This window comes from Oncorhynchus keta, unplaced genomic scaffold (genome assembly GCF_023373465.1).
Source record: "Oncorhynchus keta strain PuntledgeMale-10-30-2019 unplaced genomic scaffold, Oket_V2 Un_scaffold_22955_pilon_pilon, whole genome shotgun sequence".
Taxonomy (NCBI): domain Eukaryota; kingdom Metazoa; phylum Chordata; class Actinopteri; order Salmoniformes; family Salmonidae; genus Oncorhynchus; species Oncorhynchus keta.
Window position 1 is genome coordinate 136,149 of NW_026290872.1, and position 19,302 is coordinate 155,450.

The 19,302-nt window shown below is 43.3% G+C and overlaps 1 protein-coding gene across 2 annotated transcripts in view; it reads left to right on the top strand.

Moving 5' to 3' along the window:
- The window catches only part of LOC118385360 (splicing factor, suppressor of white-apricot homolog), a 124,783-nt gene that overhangs the window by 85,705 nt on the left and 19,776 nt on the right, over positions 1-19,302 (top strand). For both annotated transcript variants that reach the window (XM_052515326.1, XM_052515327.1), the window contains exon 13: positions 2,325-2,518. In XM_052515326.1, coding sequence (XP_052371286.1) covers positions 2,325-2,518 — 194 coding nt within the window. The remainder of the gene's footprint in view (positions 1-2,324; positions 2,519-19,302) is intronic.

A 19,302-nucleotide genomic window follows, 5' to 3' on the forward strand; every position in this document is an offset into this window, starting at 1 on the left:
AAGCAAAATTCTGTCATTCCCAGGCTTAACAATTTACAGGAAAATTCTGTAAATTTACTGTAGAGTTTCAGACCTTTTGCAACCCTAGTCAACAACAACAAGCTACACACGCCATTCCAGGTGAAAAGCAAAGAGCAGCAGGATAAATGATACAGTTTCTCTCTCTACTGCAGTCACGTTCAGATCTATATGGGTCCTTCCGGACTAGTCATTTAAAATTACACACACCTGTGACAATCATATCAGATCTGACCCAAACCCATGAAATCATTTGGAATTCTGGATCCAGACCCTCTTGGGTATTCGGGTACAGGTGGATCCGTGAACACCTCGAATTCAAACTACATTCACACTCTTTAGCCAATCCACAAACTTTACCTCTGAGGTGTTGTGTTTGGGAATGGTAAACTGAAATGTGGCCATAAGCTTCAATACACTCATACATTGTCATACTCCATATATTCCTATTTCCCCCATCTTCAATACAGTGTTAATGTCTACAAAATGTACCTTAAACACTGTCTTAGACACCTCTCTCTGCCTGCTTGTTTGTTTGCCCTCCACTGCTCCATTTGATCCTACACTGCCACTCGCTCTCCCCCGCTCTCTTCTCTTTCTCCCCCGTATTCTTTCTCTGCTCTTTTCCGATCTCCTCCCCAGCCAAGTCTCCACAGTACAGTAGCTTTTCTCTCTCACACCTTGACACAGAGGGGAATCACTCACGCTCAACACATCTTTGACCTCTTCTCTCGCTCGCTCTCTTTGAATTCTTTGTATATCTGTAATCCGAGGGAATTATGTGTCTCTAATATGGTCATACATTTGTCAGGAGGTTAGGAAGTGCAGCTCAGATTCCACCTCATTTTGTGGGGACTGTGCACATAGCCTGTCTTCTCTTGAGAGCCAGGTCAGCCTACGGCGGCCTTTCTCAATAGCAAGGCTATGCTCACGGAGTCTGTACATAGTACACACTTAAGGAAAGTTTTGACTATCTGTTTAGGGCCAAATAGCATTCTAGTTTGCTCAGTTTCTTTGTGAATCCTTTCCAATATGTCAAGTAATCATATTTTTGTTTTCTCATGATTTGGTTCTGTCTAGTTGTGTTGCTGTCCTGGGGCTCTGTGGGGTTTGTTTGTGTTTGTGAACAGATCCCCAGGACCAGCTTGCTTAGGGGACTCTTCTCCAGGTCCATCTCTCTGTAGATGATGGCTTTGTAATGGAATGTTTCGGAATCGCTTCCTTTTAGGTGGATGTAGAATTTAACGGCTATATTCTGGATTTTGATAATTAGAGGGTATCGGCCTAATTATGCTCTGCAGGCATTATTTGGTGTTTTGCGTTGTACACAGAGTATATTTTTGCAGAATTCTTCATGCAAAGTCTCAATTTGGTGTTTGTCCCATTTTGTGAAATCTTGATTGGTGAGCGGACCCCAGACCTCACAACCATAAAGTGCAATTGGTTCTATAACCGATTCAAACATTTTGGATAAAATATCCTATTTGTATCGCAGACCCTCATGCCAAACTGAGTCAAAAGCAGTTTTGAAATTAACAAAGCATGAGAAGACTTTGCCTTTGTTTTGTTTGTCAATTAGGGTGTGCATGCTCAGAACATTCTTTTCACTGAGAAAATGTACGAGTCTACTGTTAATGATAAGGCAGAGGATTTTCCCAAGGTTGCTGTTGACTCATATCCCACAGTAGTTATTGGGGTCAAATTTGTCTCCACTTTTGTGGATTGGGGTGATCAGTCCTTGGTTCCAAATAATGGGGAAGATGCCAGAGCCACGGATGATGTTAAAGAATTTAAGTGTAGCCAATTGGAATTTGTGGTCTGTATATTTTATAATTTCATTGAGGATACCATCAGCACCACAGGCCTTTTTGGGTTGGAGGGTTTGTATTTTGTCCTGTAGTTCATTCAATTTAATTATAGAATCCAGTGGGTTCTGGTAGTCTTTAATAGTTGATTCTAAGATTTGTATTTCATCATGTATATGTTTTTGCTTGTCCGTTGGGGAAAGTAGAATAAGCTTTTTCAATCACTCCCTTTCCTGCTGTGCTCTTAGGTTGTGCCTGTGTGTTGGTCCTCAAACAGAAGATCTGGGGCACACTGGGTGTATGGAGTTTAGAGAGGGTGGGATCTTTTTGTAAAAACATGCTGAAAAATGCTGGTGTTCATCTGCTCTCTCTCTCTTTATCTCTCTCGCTTACCTCCCTTCCGCTTACCTCCCTTCCGCCATGCAGAAACGATTCTGTTTGTATGCTGCAGGAACTATTCAGTCTGTATGCTGTACCTGACCTCTGTCCCTCTCCATCTAGCCAAGCAGAAGCTAGAGGACCGTCTGGCTGCAGCCGCCAGGGAGAAGCTGGCCCAGGCCTCAAAGGAGTCCAAGGAGAAGCAGCTGCAGGCGGAGAGGAAGAGAAAGGCAGCGCTGTTCCTCCAGACCCTACGTAACCCCCTTACTGGAGAGCCTGAGACCAGACGTCCTGACAAGACCACCGCCATGCCTGAGGTATGGAGGCATACACGCACACACTGTGGTAGTGAAAATCCCAGTAGCGATGAGCCAGGAATAGATGTCCTGTTCCTAATGGAGTCTCTTAATCAACCTAAGGTAGGTGCAGAGTCTCATTGACACAGCTGACGGTAATGTCACTCACACACTTTCCCGAGACACCTCATCGATCGTGTCCGGAGCAACCAAGCAGGGAAATGAACATTCAAAGATACTGTCATCAGTAATATATACACACAGACTGAAAACAACACACACACACACACACACACACACACACACACACACACACACACACACACACACACAGACTGAAAACACACACACACTGGGGTAAGTTTGAGAGATTAAGCCCAGACTTGTGCTCTGCTACGTCTGAGTAGTTGATGTGGATCGATGAGGGCCGGTGCTGTGTTGGGACTACGCTGCTGTTGCTGCTGCTTGCCTGCAGTCTGGGCTTTAATGATGGACACTGGCAGACTGGCTATCAGATTTATCCTGCTGTTCCTCAGAGTTTGAAAACACCTACACCCATTCGGTGTCCGTGAGAACCATAGGTGTGTGTGTGTGTGTGTGCATATGACTGTGTGATTGTGAGTACACAGAGTAACGGCAAATACATGGAAAATGTCATCGAGTCGTCGCAATCACAGTGTTTGTATCACACACCCAACTCCATGTCTCAACGGGTGGATACCTGCACTCTGTCCGTATTAGCAAGGGCAGTGGGTTGAAATCTCTGGAATTAGACATAATTTCCCCAGCCGTTGAACGCCAGTGTGTAGGCATGGAGGTAGACCTTTCTAGTGACGATTTCTCCGGGGGAAGATGCCTATTCTACCCCCTAACAGTAGAGAAGTTTCTGTTATTTTTCAATCGTCTGTGTGAATTCCTTTGCCTGTCGGTTTCCTCCCAGTCTTAAGAAAATAGACTTACACAAGCGTTTGGGGAAATATGTACTTTTAGAGCCCTCGTTTTCATAAGTAGATATCTCTGTCCGCATCCGCAAGTTATATTGCATTTTCAATATAAATCTAGCCCTAGATCCCTGGCTCTCCCTTTAGGCATTCCACTCCATTGCTGCCTGGTTCCCCCTTCCTCTCTGTCTAAAGCAGCTCCAGTGTTAACATATCAGCGCTAAAAAAAAAGCTTGTTTATTTCCATCTTTAGTTTGTCCTCTCTCTCTCCTCTCGGCCCAACATGGAGGTGAGCGGCCTGGCCCACCCTAACGGCAGCAGTGAAAGATGCCCAGAGACCCACCGCCACATCTCACGACCCCCCCCCCCATTTGTCCGAGAGACTCACCTCCACTGATTTATGGTTCCTGTCTGCAAGGTTATTGCCACAGCAACAAAACCGGGAGCCGATGGTGCTGTTGGCATCTTGTCATTGTTCCGCTGCGACAAATAAAACCCTAATTTACTTTTCCCATCAAAGCGGCCTATCAGGGTTGACTGGCAGAGAGGCTGCGATTTATGTAGACTGGGATGTGTTCTATGTACCTGTATACTTTTTTACTGGCTGCTTTTATAGTGGAGATGTACCTTTTAAAACTCTTCTCAGGAGGAGTGTTCTCAAGCAGCCAATCCCCTGCTGGGATTTTAACCCACTACCTTTGTGACCAACGCACCTCCCTGACCACATTTTGACACATCTGAGACGTAACTCCAGTGGTACAATGGGGAGGTTAAAGATACTTTTTGTTTTGTCCGGTGTTTTTGCCGAAGCGTTGAACTTTCCAAGTTTTTCCAACTTATTCTCAGGGCTCCGCTTGCCTCTCTCCTCGCCCTTGCCCTCTTTCTGTGTTTATGTTGCAGATATATCTCTGTGTGTGTGTGTGTATATGTGTGTTTACGGTGTGGAGGGAGAGATGTGCGTGTGCTGTTCAGACAGACTCCGCTGTGCGCTGCGGGACCTTGTTCACAGTAAGTTTACAGTGACTCATGGCCACTATGCGTGCAGTGAGAGTGATCGCGAGACTGAGAAGCTCAAAGGATTCTCACAAAAAAGGGCGAAGAAGTGGATGAGAACTCTTCCTCAATAGAGCTACAGTGCCATGAAAAAGTATTTGCCCCCTTTCTGATTTTCTCAATTTTTGATACCGAATGGTGTCAGATCTTCAACCAAAACCTAATATTAGTTAAAGGGAACCTGAGTGAAAAAATAACACAACAATTACATATTTATTTCATAAACAAAGTTATGCAAAACCCAATGCCACTGTGTGAAAAAGTAATTGCCCCCTGTCGTGTCTTTGCTTACATTAATGTGATGATGATTGTTTAATCAAATCGATTAACTATGTTTAATTATTACGATTAAATTACTCAAGTAACAATTAACTCATCAGCAATCTTGGGGCACCACATAACGTTTATGAAACAAGTTATTGTTTTCCGAATTAAATCTTAAAGATACAAATATCTCTTACATTTCAGTCATCAGTCATTCATTAATTGTAATTTACCTTCTATCAGTCTCATTCTGAATAACGAAATCCTTGGATATCTGCACAAATGCATAATGAAGAATCGGCGATATACAAATTGGCTTAATTATTTTACTAACTAAATAATCACACAGAATTACATAAACACACAAACACTATAGTTATTGGTTACTAACACAATGCAATGAAAAGTCCCTAGTAGACTAAACCAATTTTTTTTCTCACCTTTATTTAACCAGGTAGGCAAGTTGAGAACAAGTTCTCATTTACAATTGCGACCTGGCCAAGATCAAGCAAAGCAGTTTGACACATATAACAACACAGAGTTACACATGGAGTAAAACAAACATACAGTAGAAAAATAAGTCTATATACAATGTGAGCAAGAGAGGTGAGATAAGGGAGGTAAAGGCAAAAAAAGGCCATTGTGGCGAAGTAAATACAATATAGCAAGTAAAACACTGGAATGGTTGATTTGCAGTGGAAGAATGTGCAAAGCAGAGAGAAATAACAGGGTGCAAAGGAGCAAAATAAATAAATACAGTAGGGAAAGAGGTTGTTTGGGCTAAATTATAGATGGGCTATGTACAGGTGCAGTAATCTGTGAGCTGCTCTGACAGCTGGTGCTTAAAGCTAGTGAGGGAGATAAATGTTTCCCTTTTCAAAGATTTTTGTAGTTTGTTCCAGTCATTGGCAGCAGAGAACTGGAAGGAGAGGCGGCCAAAGGAAGAATTGGTTTTGGGGGTGACCTGCTGGAGCGCGTGCTACAAGTGGGTGCTGCTATGGTGACCAGCGAGCTGAGATAAGGGGGGACTTTACCTAGCAGGGTCTTGTAGGTGACCTAGAGCCAGTGGGTTTGGCGACGAGTATGAAGCGAGGGCCAGCCAACGAGAGCGTACAGGTCGCAATGGTGGGTAGTATATGGGGCTTTGGTGACAAAACGGATGGCACTGTGATATACTGCATCCAATTTATTGAGTAGGGTATTGGAGGCTATTTTGTAAATGACATCGCCGAAGTCTAGGATTGGTAGGATGGTCAGTTTTACAAGGGTATGTTTGGCAGCATGAGTGAAGGATGCTTTGTTGCGAAATAGGAAGCCAATTCTAGATTTAACTTTGGATTGGAGATGTTTGATGTGAGTCTGGAAGGAGAGTTTACAGTCTAACCAGAAACCTAGGTATTTGTAGTTGTCCACATATTCTATGTCCGAGCCGTCCAGAGTAAGTGATGTTGGACAGGCGGGCAGTAAAACTAAATGCATGCTCTTCAACCGATCGGTTGAAGAGCATGCATTTAGTTTTACTTGTATTTAAGAGCAATTGGAGGCCACGGAAGGAGAGTTGTATGGCATTGAAGCTCGCCTGGTATGATGGCTTGTTACACCAAATGAAAAGGGAGTGGGAGAAAAGACAAAGGACTTCCCTATCGTACACACAGCTGATAACTATGCTCAGTGAAATGGTAATACTTTGCACTTGGATGGCCGCTCATTTGAAAATAATTTCAATGTATACTGCATATTTACGATTGTATGCCTTTGTTGTCTCGCTGTTGAAATCGCGGTCCATCTGGGGAGTAATTTGACAAACTCTCCGGTTGGTCCACCAGACATCAAATTATTTTGTAGTTGTAGCTTCGGGGGTGTCTGTTAGAATGGATCTTTCGTTAGAATAGAGTGGTGGGAGGAAATTGTTCTTTGTCTCGTCTTCGGTCGAGTTTACTAGACTATTTTACATATACAGCTGCAGACTGTGAATGTGTAGTCTTGTAGAGATTTTCTTCTTCTCTGTTGAAAGTTTCAGCGTTTCTAGCCATTCTGTACATTTCAGCTAATGCTGTCGGTCTCGTTGGCCTATAGAGTGGTAACCATTTCAGAGTGGGGATGCACGTTCTCTGGTCTTTAGTTTTGTAGATTTCTTAACCATTCGTGACTTCCCGTCTGCCTGCTTGGTCTAATGTAAATCTTGTCAGAAGTGGGTTTTATGCACTCTGGGGAAAAGGGGTGTTCTGTGACGCCGACGTAATGTCTGCTCACGATGGTGTGGCCACTGACTTGGTTAAGACTTCATATGAAAAATAAGGCAGAGTTTCTACACAGTATTTACGACCGGTCATAAAACTGGTGGGGGGGAAGGGAGAGGGGGAGAGAGAGAGATAAAATCTGGCGCCTATGATCCTCACCCAACAGGCCAAGTCATGACACCCCTTACACTCAATAACTGGTTGTGCCACCTTTAGCTGCAATGACTGCAACCAAATGCTTCCTGTAGTTGTTGATCAGTCTCTCACAACGGAGGAATTTTGGCCCACTCTTCCATGCAGAACTGCTTTAACTGTCACAAACGCCGAATACAACAGGTGTAGGTAGACCTTACAGTGAAATGCTTACTTACAAGCCCTTAACCAACCATGCAGTTTTAAGACCAGTGTTAAGTTAAAAATAACAAAAAATTAAAGAGCAGCAGTAAAATAACAGTAGTGAGGCTATATACAGGGGGTACCGGTACAGAGTCTATGTGCAGGGGCACAGGTTAGTCGAGGTAATTTGACCTCTGTCATTGCCAACAAAGGGTATATAACAAAGTATTGAGCTAAACTTTTGTTATTGACCAAATACTTATTTTCCACCATAATTTGCAAATAAATTCATTAAAAATCCTACAATGTGATTTTCTGGATTTTCCCCTAATTTTGTCTGTCATAGTTGAATTGTACCTATGATGAAAATTACATGCCTCTCAACTTTTTAAGTGAGAGAACTTGCACAATTGGTGGCTGACTAAATACTTTTTTGCCCCACTGTATGTACATGTAGGTAGAGTTAAAGTGACTATGCATAGATAATAAACAGAGAGTAGCAGCAGCCTAAAAGAGAGCGGGGGGTCAATGCAAATAGTCTGGGTAGCCATTTGATTAGCTGTTCAGGAGTATTATTACTTTGGGGTAGAAGCTGTTTAGAAGCCTCTTGGACCAAGACTTGGCGTAGCAGAGAGAACCGTCTATGACTAGGGTGGCTGGAATCTTGGGCAATTTTTAGAGCCTTCCTCTGACACCACCTGGTATAGAGGTCCTGGATGGCAGGAAGCTTGGCCCCAGTGATGCTGTCAGAGGCCGAGCAGTTGCCATACCAGGCTTATCAGCTTCAGCTCACAGACGGATGGCCTGACATTCTCCTGTAGAATTCTCTGATACAGAGCTGAATTCATGGTTCTTTCTATTAAGGCAAGTCGTCCAGGTCCTGAGGCAGCAAAGCATCCCACTACCATCACCATGCTTGACAGTGGGTATAAGGTTCTTACTCTGGAATGCAGTGTTTGGTTTTCTTCAGGCACAAAAAGGACCCATGTCGTTCAGAAAGTTACACCTTTGACTCATCTGTCTATAGAACATTCTTCTAAGAGTCTTGGTGATCATCTAGGTGCTTCCAGGTACTTTTTGGCAAACTTGAGTCTACTATCTGGACAAGCTGGGTCCCATTATGCCTGCCGAAAACCAGGATTTGAAATGAGTAGTTCATGCTTGAAATCCCACAAATGTCGCTAAGTTAAAGCATTTCTGCATGGAAGAGTGGGCCAAAATTCCTCCACAGCGATGTGAGAGACATGAAGCATTTGGTTGCAGTCATTGCAGCTAAAGGTGACACAACCAGTTATTTAGTGTAATGGGGCAATTACTTTTTCACGCAGGGGAATATGGTGTTGCATAACTTACTTAATTAAATATATATTTTTGGGGGTTGTTTTTTAAACTCCGGTTCCCTTTATATAATATTAGGTTTTGGTTGAAGATCTGATAACATTAGGTATCAAATATATGCAAAAATTGTGAAAATCAGAAAGGGGGCAAATGCTTTTTCATGGCAATGAATGTCCCCAAAAAATAGCACTATCTGGTTAAGGAAAAGCAGTAAAAAATAAATAAATGAAAAGCCCCGTTGGGCATATTCTCCTCTGCAGGGTAACACCGTGACAAGCGACACTAGGCCACTTCAAAGTATAAATAAGATTCAAAGAAAGTGTTGGGAGTGTCCTTCCACAGTGGAAATGCTGTTTGTCAGCTCTCTTATGTGTGCCCAATGGGGCACGTCCTTGCTTGGGGACGCTAACAGTCACCTGTTCAGCCAGGAGGAGTCCTGTCATGGCCGTGTCTTCTCTGTCACTCTGGCCAGCTGTGATATGGGTGTTGAAGGACGTCTTCAGTCTGGACAGGACAGAAGGGTTAGGTAGTATTGATGAGGATAAGTTGTGTTCAGCCTACAGGAGTTTGTTGAACTGCTGTTGTGCTTAATCAGGTGTCTCTGTAATGGTTTGAAACCACTGGAGAGCTTTGTCCATGTGAGGTAAAGCGATCTGAGCTTACAGTACTGTGACTCCACTAGAAGTACAAGTATTGTTTTCCTTTACTTTAACAACGTCATAGACTTTGCATCAGTAGCTCAGTGAATGACGAACACCACATCTCTTACAGTAGCCGTTCGAGAACAACCCTTTCTCCTCACCAGTGGAACAAATGGTGATCGTTGTTGTTTCACAGAGATGTCCTTACTACCAGTCGCTCCTTTGTGACATTTCTCCAAAAAGTATGATCTTTGTCCCCATGTGCAGTTGCAAACTGTAGTCTGGCTTTTTTTATGGCGGTTTTGGAGCAGTGGCTTCTTCCTTGCTGAGCGGTCTTTCAGGTTATGTCGATATAGGACTCGTTTTACTGTGGATATAGATACTTTTGTAACTTCAGCATCCTCCAGCATCTTCACAGGGTCTTTTGTTCTGGAATTGATTTGTACTTTTTGCACCGAATTACGTTCATCTCTAGGAGACAAAATGCGTCTCCTTCCTGAGCGGTATGGCGGCTGCATGGTTCCATGGTGTTTATACTTGCGTACTATTGTTTGTACAGATGATCCTGGTACCTTCAGGCGTTTGAAAATTGCTCCCAAGGATGAACCAGACTTGTGAAGGTCTACAATTATTTTTCTTAGGTCTTGGCTGATTTCTTTTGATTTTCCCATGATGTCAAGCAAAGAGGCACTGAGTTTGAAGGTAGGGCTTGAAATACATCCACAGATACACCTCCAAATGACTCAAATGATGTCAATTAGCCTAACAGAAGCTTCTAAAGCCATTACATAATTTTCTGGAGTTTTCCAAGCTGTTTAAAGGCACAGTCAACTTTGTATGTAAACTTCTGACCCACTGGAATTGTTGCCAAAACTATAGTTTGTTAACAAGAAATTTGTGGAGTGGTTGAAAAGTTTTAATGACTCCAACCTAAGTGCATGTAAACCTCCGACTTCAACTGTGTGTGTGTATTTTATCTAGTGTGTATTGTGTCTCGTGCATGTTGTGTGTTGTGGCGGTGAAGCTGGTTTAGTATTCCATTATGAAGCCGTGGCACGGAGAGTCAACTGTCGGTAGGGTTCGGCAGAAGGCGCACTTATCGGCACACAGATTTACATTTATTTTGTGAGGCTTGCATTTCATCTGGGGTTATGGCTGTGACAGGAGCCCATCAGGAACACAGCGAAATACTGACCGGCTTTAGCAAGGGGCTGCCAGGGAAAATAAGAGGAGGGCAGAGAAAGAGATTAGGGAAGGAGGTGAAAGAGAAACATTTGAGTCATATTTTTAGGAAGAGGTAAGGAATGCGGTTTTTAAATCATTTCACGATTCGAATAGTATCATTCATTTGTCTGATAGCCCGACATTCTAAAAACGTGTTTTTTTCTCAATGTACAGTTTTAACCTGAGCACTGCTCAGGGCATTACATTGTAATTGGTTCCCCCTCTGCTGCTATACCAGCCTCTACTCTTCTGGGCTTTCCGCGAGATGGAACATTGCTGCGGGGACTTGCTTCCATTCAGGCACAAGAGCATTAGTGAGGTCAGGCACTGTTGTTGGGCGGTTAGGCCTGGCTCGCAGTCGGCGTTCCAATTCATTCCAAAGGTGTTCATTGGAGTTGAGGTCGGGGCTCTGTGCAGGCCAGTCAAGTACTTTCAAACCGATCTCGACAAACCATTTCTGTATGGACCGAAACAGGAAAGGGCCTTCCCCAAACTGTTGCCACAAAGTTGGAAGCACAGAATTGTCTAGAATGTCATTGTATGCTGTAGCGTTAAGATTTCCCTTCACTGGAACAAAGGGGCCTAGCCCAAACCACGAAAAACAGTCCCAGAGCATTATTCCTCCTCCACCAAACTTTACAGTTGGCACTATGCATTGGGACAGATCACATTCTCCTGGTATTCGCCAAACCCAGATCCGTCAGTTGGACTGCCAGATAGTGAAGCATGATTCATCACTCCAGAGAACATGTTTCCACCAGTCCAATGGCGGCGAGCTTTACACCACTCCGCTTGTCATTGCGTATGGGGATCTAATAGCTTGTGTGCAGCTGCTCGAACATGGAAACCCATTTCATGAAGCTCCCGCCGAGCAGTCATTGTGCTGATGTTGCTTCCAGGGGCAGTTTGGAACTCGAGGACAGACGATTATTACGCGCTACACTCTTCAGCACTCACCTGTTCTGTGAGCTTGTGTGGGTTACCACTTTGCTGCTGAGCTGTTGTTGCGCCTAGACGTTTCCACTTCACAATAACAGCACTTACAGTTGACCAGGGTAACTCTAGCAGGGCAGAGATTTTAAAAACTGCCTTGTTTGAAAGGTTGCATCCTATGATGGTGCCAAGTTGTAAATCACGGAGCTCTTCAGTAAGGCCATTCTACTGCCAACGTTTGTCTATGGAGATTGCATGGCTGGGTGCTCGATTTTATGTGTCAGCAACGGGTGTGGCTGAAATATCCAAATTCACTCATTTTGAAGGGGTGTCCACATACTTTTGTATATGTAGTGTGTGTGTCTGCCAACTGGGCTTCCTGTGCTCCCTACCATACTCTCTTCAATGACCCAATCACGTCTTTCACTTATTATTCCTCATCTAATTCTTTTTACTGTTTTGAAGTAGCTCATTGGCATGATGGTAGTTTACCATCATATAAAGATATGTTAAAAGCAGAGTTAAGTTCAGACTTTCTAGCATATTACTGCATTAATGATTATCTGTCAAATGAGACAAGTGTTCCTAAAACATTAGCAAAGCTACAGTGAATCTTATGATGAATAAAAATTTGATGGATAATTGTCCTAGAACCAAACGTCTTGGTGAGTCATGTCAACTTCTGCTCCCTGTTGAGTGGCGTAAGTGGGAAACCAGACTCTCTCTCCTGCCCCTTTCCCAGAGAACATGCTCTGTTCTTAGATAACCCAGCTTATGTCCCCCCCTTCTCTCCTCCTCCTCTGTGGATGGATATCCCTGTCCGTAACGTAATACCCTGTTAAAGACCAGATCCTGCTGCAAGTTTAGCACGGATTGAACAGATTACAATTTTTTTTAAGCATACCTTTAGACACCAGTACCTAAACCCTCTATTCTCCGTCCATCCGCCTACCGTCCTGCCAGCACTTCGGCCAAACGAGAAATGCCAGATCCAGATGTCCAAGACTCCTAGTTTCTTATCAGGAAACTAAGAAGTTCCTGGACAGCATTAGCCAGAGACACCTAACCGAACACTTAGGGCTCCTCTTCTCTTAGGGCTCCTCTTCTCTTCATCTGAGTGTTTTATTGTACTCTGCTGTGAGAATTAGATTTAATGGTTGAATAGAGCACTAATGAAAGCGTGCAGAAAGAAACCAGGAAGCAGCAGATGGAGAAAAAAAACAAGAAATCTAGAGAGAAATGACACAGGCCTATTTTCTGTTTGTCGTTTTTTTGTTCTCTCTCTTGTTCTCCTTTCTGCGTAACAAAATTAGAGGGAAAGTTGCAAGTAAGTGAGGGATCGATAGTGCCGCAGGAAATGAGGCTATCAAAGACTGTTTGGAGCTTTCAATCAAAACCCTGCTTCTGCTCACTTTATTTAGTTTAAAAATAAATTCAAGGCCGGAATTTTAAGAGGGCTCCCTACTCGTAACATGACCTAAATGGAATAAATTGGACAGGGATTAGTTCTCTTGGTAGAACACGGAGTGTGACCTCAGCAAAACAGTACTCTCGCATAGGGACGATTTGCCATGGGAGGGAGGGAGGGAGGGAGGGCCCAGATGTTGGGGCCCCTCCCCCAAAAAGCTGATTTTACTGCATATGCTGAAATGTAGCTATCACTGACTTTACTCTACTCTCCATCCATATTGTGGTGTTATTAGCGTTTGAGGCTGGGGGGAAGCACCTTGCAAGCCTTGTTAGCTATTTACTCAGATGTGCTGAAGCTGCCAGACACACAGAGGGCATCTCTCCCAAATGCTGTGGTATTTACTGAAAATGTATATTTGTTTAGGCTACATTTTATCCAATTTGAATCCCAAATTGTGAGAGATCAGGCTTTTAGTCAGTCTGTTTTCTCAAATGAATTCAGATTTTGCAAACAGACCATGTGTGCTGATCAAAGTCATAATTTCTGGTCCTACTTTTCACCTTGAATGTACTCCGTCTAATTAAGGAGTGTGTGCGTGTGCGTCCTAGCCAGCTGGCCACGGTGCGCTCTGTGCTCTCTGATGAATTGAGCCATAAATCGTTCAGCGGACGGCCACATCTCCCACTCTCCTACCCTTTGCTTGTATTGATTTATTTATAGAATCAATTCCAAGCAACAGGTTCATGAATATTGATGCCTTTCAATCTAATCTCTTAATTGATTGAGTTTGATACGTTCTAGTTCGAACACACACACACACACACACACACTTTTGGTAAATACTGTGTGTGTCTACTTATGTGACGATGTTTCGGTAGAACTATGTGTACGCAGATGTGTACCTGCCTGTGTTCGTAAGTGTGTGTGCGCGCGTCTCTCTCCCTTTCTCTCTGCCTCTCTCCCTCCTTGCCCAGCAGCCCTAGTCACTTCTGTCAAGAGCTGCTGTGATGTGAGCTGCTGTGAGGGGTAGCTTTCTAATTGATTGGGCTCTTTCTCTCTGTGCTGACATGCTCTGTTCAAAGGAAGGGCTTCTCTCCTGGGAGCCCTGTCTCTCTCCAGCAGGTAGCTCAGCTTCTTTAAAGGGCCAGCCAGAGCCCGGCAGGGCTAATTGACGTGATTAGAGACAAAACCAGGGTGGAGAGGTGAACCGCAGATACCGCTATGCTACTCTCCCTTTATTCCTCTCACGTGCTCACTTGCTCTCCTTCTGTCTCTTTCCTTCTGTCTCTCTCTTGGTCTCGCCTTCTCTCGCTCTCTCTCCTGGCTACAGCAGCTCTCTGTTGGCATGTGTGTATCTGTGTGTACTCGGGCTCTATTTGGAGTGGTATGAAGGGGATCATTGGATATTTTAAATTGATATTTTAATATTTGCCTTGCCTGGCCCATAGTTCCCAACTTTCCAGACATTCCAGGGATAAAGGGTTCTTCTTTATCAGAGCCTGTCAGGTGGACAAAAGCACCCAATCTGGTGGCTTTGTTCTGCAAAATGGCTCTTGTTTGCCCAAATAAAAGGGTTAATGATTTCCCCGCTTGGCCATATAACTTACATGTAATTGCGCATTAAAGTTTTTGGGGAAATTGTGAAAGCTTACCAGCCCGCCCGTTTCTCTTTCTAATTGGCTTTCAAGCTAAATTTTGATTATGGCTTCTGTGATTGCCCCAGCAGATAAAGGATCAATGCTTTTGCCATTTGAGGTCTGTAACCCATTAAGACAGCCCTGTATGGAGGGAGGGGGCATGAGATTGAGACGAGAGGTCAACCGATTCATCAGGTATTTCGTTTTCAAAAACTGAAAGAGTGATTTGTAACCTGAATTCAGGCCAAAACATGTATTTCTGTTTTTAGAGAGAGAGAAACGCGGTGCCAATTGTGCGCTGCCCTATGGGACTCCCAATCATGGTCGGATGTAATACAGTTGAAGTCGGATGTTTACATACACTTAGGTTGGAGTCATTAAAACTTGTTTTTCAACCACTCCACACATTTCTTGTTCACTTCTTGCGTCGAGCCATCCCGGATCCGGTATCGTGACTACAGCCTCAAGCTCATTACCATAACGCAACGTTAACCATTCATGAAAATCGCAAATGAAATGAAATTAATCTATTTGCTCTCACGCTTAGCCTTTTGTTAACAACACTGTCTCAGATTTTCAAAATACCTTCAAACTCAGTGCCTCTTTGCTTGACATCATGGGAAAGTCAAAAGAACTCAGCCAAGATCTCAGAGGGAAAAAATGTAGACCTCCCCAAGTCTGGTTCATACCCATCTCATCTCCCAAAAATGTTTTCAACATCTCAGGCTTCCATGTTTTCTCCCTGGACCTCCTCAATGTCCACCTCTTGAACATCAGACTGAGGTCTCATCTTCACTGTCACTTTACAACCTTGTTGAGGGAGGATCATCATCAGGCTCAAAAAGCCTTGAAATTTGCCCGGATGGTACCAATTTTTTTAACCCTTATATCAGCCTGTTGTGTGCTTTGGTGTGTGTGTTCCCAAACAAGGACCAGTTGCACTCTGAAGTAGCTGATGTTGGTGGGATTTGGAGGATGATGGAGGCAACAGGGAAAGAGCCTCAGATCCACAAAGTCCCTTCCAGCAGGTGGCTGATGAGATATGTTGGAACAACTGCCATATTGCATCTCCATCCCAAAGCCCTTGCTTGGAAGTGTCCTTCGCCAGACTGCCAAGAACCTTGCCCTCATCCAGGCCAAGGTGGCAAGACGACACAGTAGTGATGACACCATTGGCCTTGTTGATCTCTGCACCAGACAGGATGCTCTTGTCAGCATACTTGGTGTCCAACATGTATGCTGCTGTGTGTATGGTCTTCAGGCAGAGGTCTTCACACTTTTTGATATATTTTAGAACTGCAGTTTCCTCTGCTTGGAGCAACAGTGAAGTGGGCAGGGGAGTATGGATTTATTCTCTTACATCTGCAAGCAGAGTCTGAACATCAGACAGGATGGCATTGTCTCCCTTAATCGGTGCAATGGCTACTGCTATAGGTTTCAGGAGTTTCAGGCTGCTTACCACTCTCTCACAAAATACGTCATTCTGGAGGGTCCTCTTGATGGGGCTGTCCATATTGGCAGATTGTGATATGGGCATTTCTTGCAGAGACTGCTTCTCCTCCAAGAGACTGTCAAACATGATGACACACCACCCCAACAGTTGTTGCTGGGCCGCATCAATGTGGTGCTCTTATTCTTCTCACTTTCCTTGGTGAGGTAGATTGCTGCTATAACTTGATGACCCTTCACATACCTAACCATTTCCTTGGCTCTCTTGTAAGAGTGTATCCATTGTTTTCAGTGTCATGTTGTCCTTGAGGAGAAGATTAAATACACGAGCAGCACAGCTAATGGGTGTGATGTGGTGAGGGTCGGACTCCTCCGCTTTAGACCAAGCAGCCTTCATGTTCGCAGCATTGTCTGTCACCAGTGTGAATACCTTCTGTGGTCCAAGGTCATTGATGACTGCCTTCAGCTCATCTGCAATGTAGAGACCGGTGTGTCTGTTGTCCCTTGTTTCTGTGCTCTTGTAGAATACTGGTTGAGGGGTGGAGATGATGTAGTTAATTATTCCTTGCTGACGAACATTCAACCACCCATCAGAGATGATTGCAATAGTCTGCTTTCTCTATGATTTGCTTGACCTTCACTTGAACTCTGTTGAACTCTGCATCCAGCAAATGAGTAGATACATCCTGTCTGGTTAGGTGGGGTGGTTGCTGGGCGGAGAACATTCAGAAATCTCTTCCAATACACATTGCCTGTGAGCATCAGAGGTGAACAAGTTGGATACACATCTCAAGCAAGACATTCATCAGCATTTCTCTGACTACGTTCCTCCATTGAGACAAAAAAACATCTGGTTCCAGGAGCACCATGAGCTGTTGCTATCGATAAGGTTTCTGATTCATAATTTTCACATCGGATAGAAGTAGAGGGACTTTTGTCAGAGGTTGCTTGTTGGGAGCGCTAAGGGAACTTGGCCAGATGATTCTGTATTTTTGGTGCATTCTTCACATATGATTTGGCACAGTTTTTGCAAAGGTACACAGCTTTTCCTTCTACATCAGCTGCAGTGAAATGTTCCACACATCAGCTAGTGCCCGTAGAATTTTCATGTAAAGATTAGAAAAAACATTGTATAAAAATAAATATCTAAAATACAATTCCATATACCGATAAATAGTTAAGCAGTTAGATTATTAAACAACTCCTTTGTAAGATAAATGTTTTAAAATGAAACGTATGTAAACCGGTGAATTAACACTCAGTTAGCAGGCTCAAGCAAGCTAAAACCCACATGGTAGCAAAAACGAACTACGAGAAATTGTTAACAAGTTCTAAATGATGTAAACACGCGGTCTTGTAGGCTACTATTTACTAGTTAACCTTTTGCGACGAGCAAACCCATATCCGGGAGCGTAATCATAGCCTCAAACGCATTAGCATAACGCAAAGGACATAAATACCCCTATAAACTTTTCCTATTCATGAAAATCGCAAATGAAATTAAATAAATATATTCAAATACAAGCTTAGCCTTTTGTTAACAACACTGTCATCTCAGATTTTCAAAATATGCTTTACAGCCAACCCTAGACAAGCATTTCTAGAAGTTTATCATGGCATAATGCTATGCTAGGCTTTGCTGGCAGCAGGCAACATTTTCACGAAAATAAGAAAAGCAACCAAATTAAATCATTTACCTTTGAAGAACTTCAGATGCTTTCACTCAGGAGACTCCCAGTTAGATAGCAATTGTTCCTTTTTTCCCAAAATATTATTTTTGTAGGCGAAATAGCTCCCGTTTGTTCACCATGCTTGGCCGAGAAATCGACCCAAAAATGCTACAACTATAACGCCAAACTTTTCAAAATTTGCTCCATAATATCGACAGAAACACGGCAAACGTTGTTTAAGATCCATCCTCAAGGTGTTTTTAACAAATATATATTCGATAATATATACATCGAGGCAGTTGGTTTCTCATAAGAAGCGGTTGGAAAAATGGCTACCTCAGTATTTTACGCAAGGTTTTCTGCGGGAGACACCATGTCATATGTCACATGCCATATGTGGTCCCTTACAGCCATTCTTTAAGGGAAATGCCTAAAAAGACGTCACAATGCTGTCGACACCTTGGGGAAAACTTGGAAAACGTAGCTCATTCACAGCCATATACGGAGTCATTGGCATGAGGCGGTTTTAAAAAATGCGTCACTTCCTGGTTGGATTTTTATCTGGGTTTTGCCTGTAACATCGGTTCTGTTGTACTCACAGACAATATCTTTGCAGTTTTGGAAACGTCTGAGTGTCTTCTATCCAAAGCTGTCAATTATATGCATAGTCGAGCATCTTTTCGTGACAAAATATCTTGTTTAAAACGGGAACGTTTTTTATCCCAAAATTAAAATACTGCCCCCTAGTTGTAAAAGTTAAGTGTATCCCTCAAAAAAGGTTTGCTGTTATAAGCTAACTTTTTGATGAATTTAAGCAAAATTCCCCAAAGTCCAGGGCTTAATTTCCCCCAAAATTCTGGAAATTTAATAGAAAGTTTCCTACCCTTTGAAAACCTTAATTGTCATACAGTAGATGCTATAATGTCCTATAGTCATCACACAGCTGTTCATATGGAGTAGTATGACTGACTGTCAGATTACAGTTCATGGATTACATTACAGATGTGTTTTTTTCTACTTCCAGTCGGTAGGGGTCTCTCTCTGGCCAACCACTCATTCCCTTTTTCTCTCATATGGTCTCGCTTGCTCTCTCTCTTGCTCTCTGATAGCGAGAGCTGGCTATTACCTGACCATATGCTTGGACCGGGGGAGTTTAAAAACACAGCCTGGTTTTTAGGAGCTGGCAAATCCCCTCATCTGGCTACCCCAATCAATTTGCCACGTGGTGAAGGGGTGCTGATCTCAAGCCTCCTAGTCAGATTACAGCTCTGGCAGCCCCAGACCAGACCCAAACATTGCACAATCACAGGCCTCTTCTCTTGATTCTAGCCCTCTGTCTCAGCTCCATTCACTTAGGCATGGGTGATGTCTCGTGCCCAATTCCCACAAACTATGGTCAACAGCAGGGTTTTTGTTTTTTGAGGCATTACGAGCTAACCTATACCCTGAAGACTCAGAACTCAGTCGTTAAAGTGAACATACTGGTCACTTTAATGTTTACATACTGTTTCACTCACTTAATATCTATATACTGTATTCTAGTCATGGATCATGCTACAGTTGAAGTCGGAAGTTTACATACACTAACAGTCGCACGTGGCTTTTTGATTTGCTGATAGCTACTTAAAAAAAAAAAGTAATATCTTATGATACTGTATGTGGTTGTCC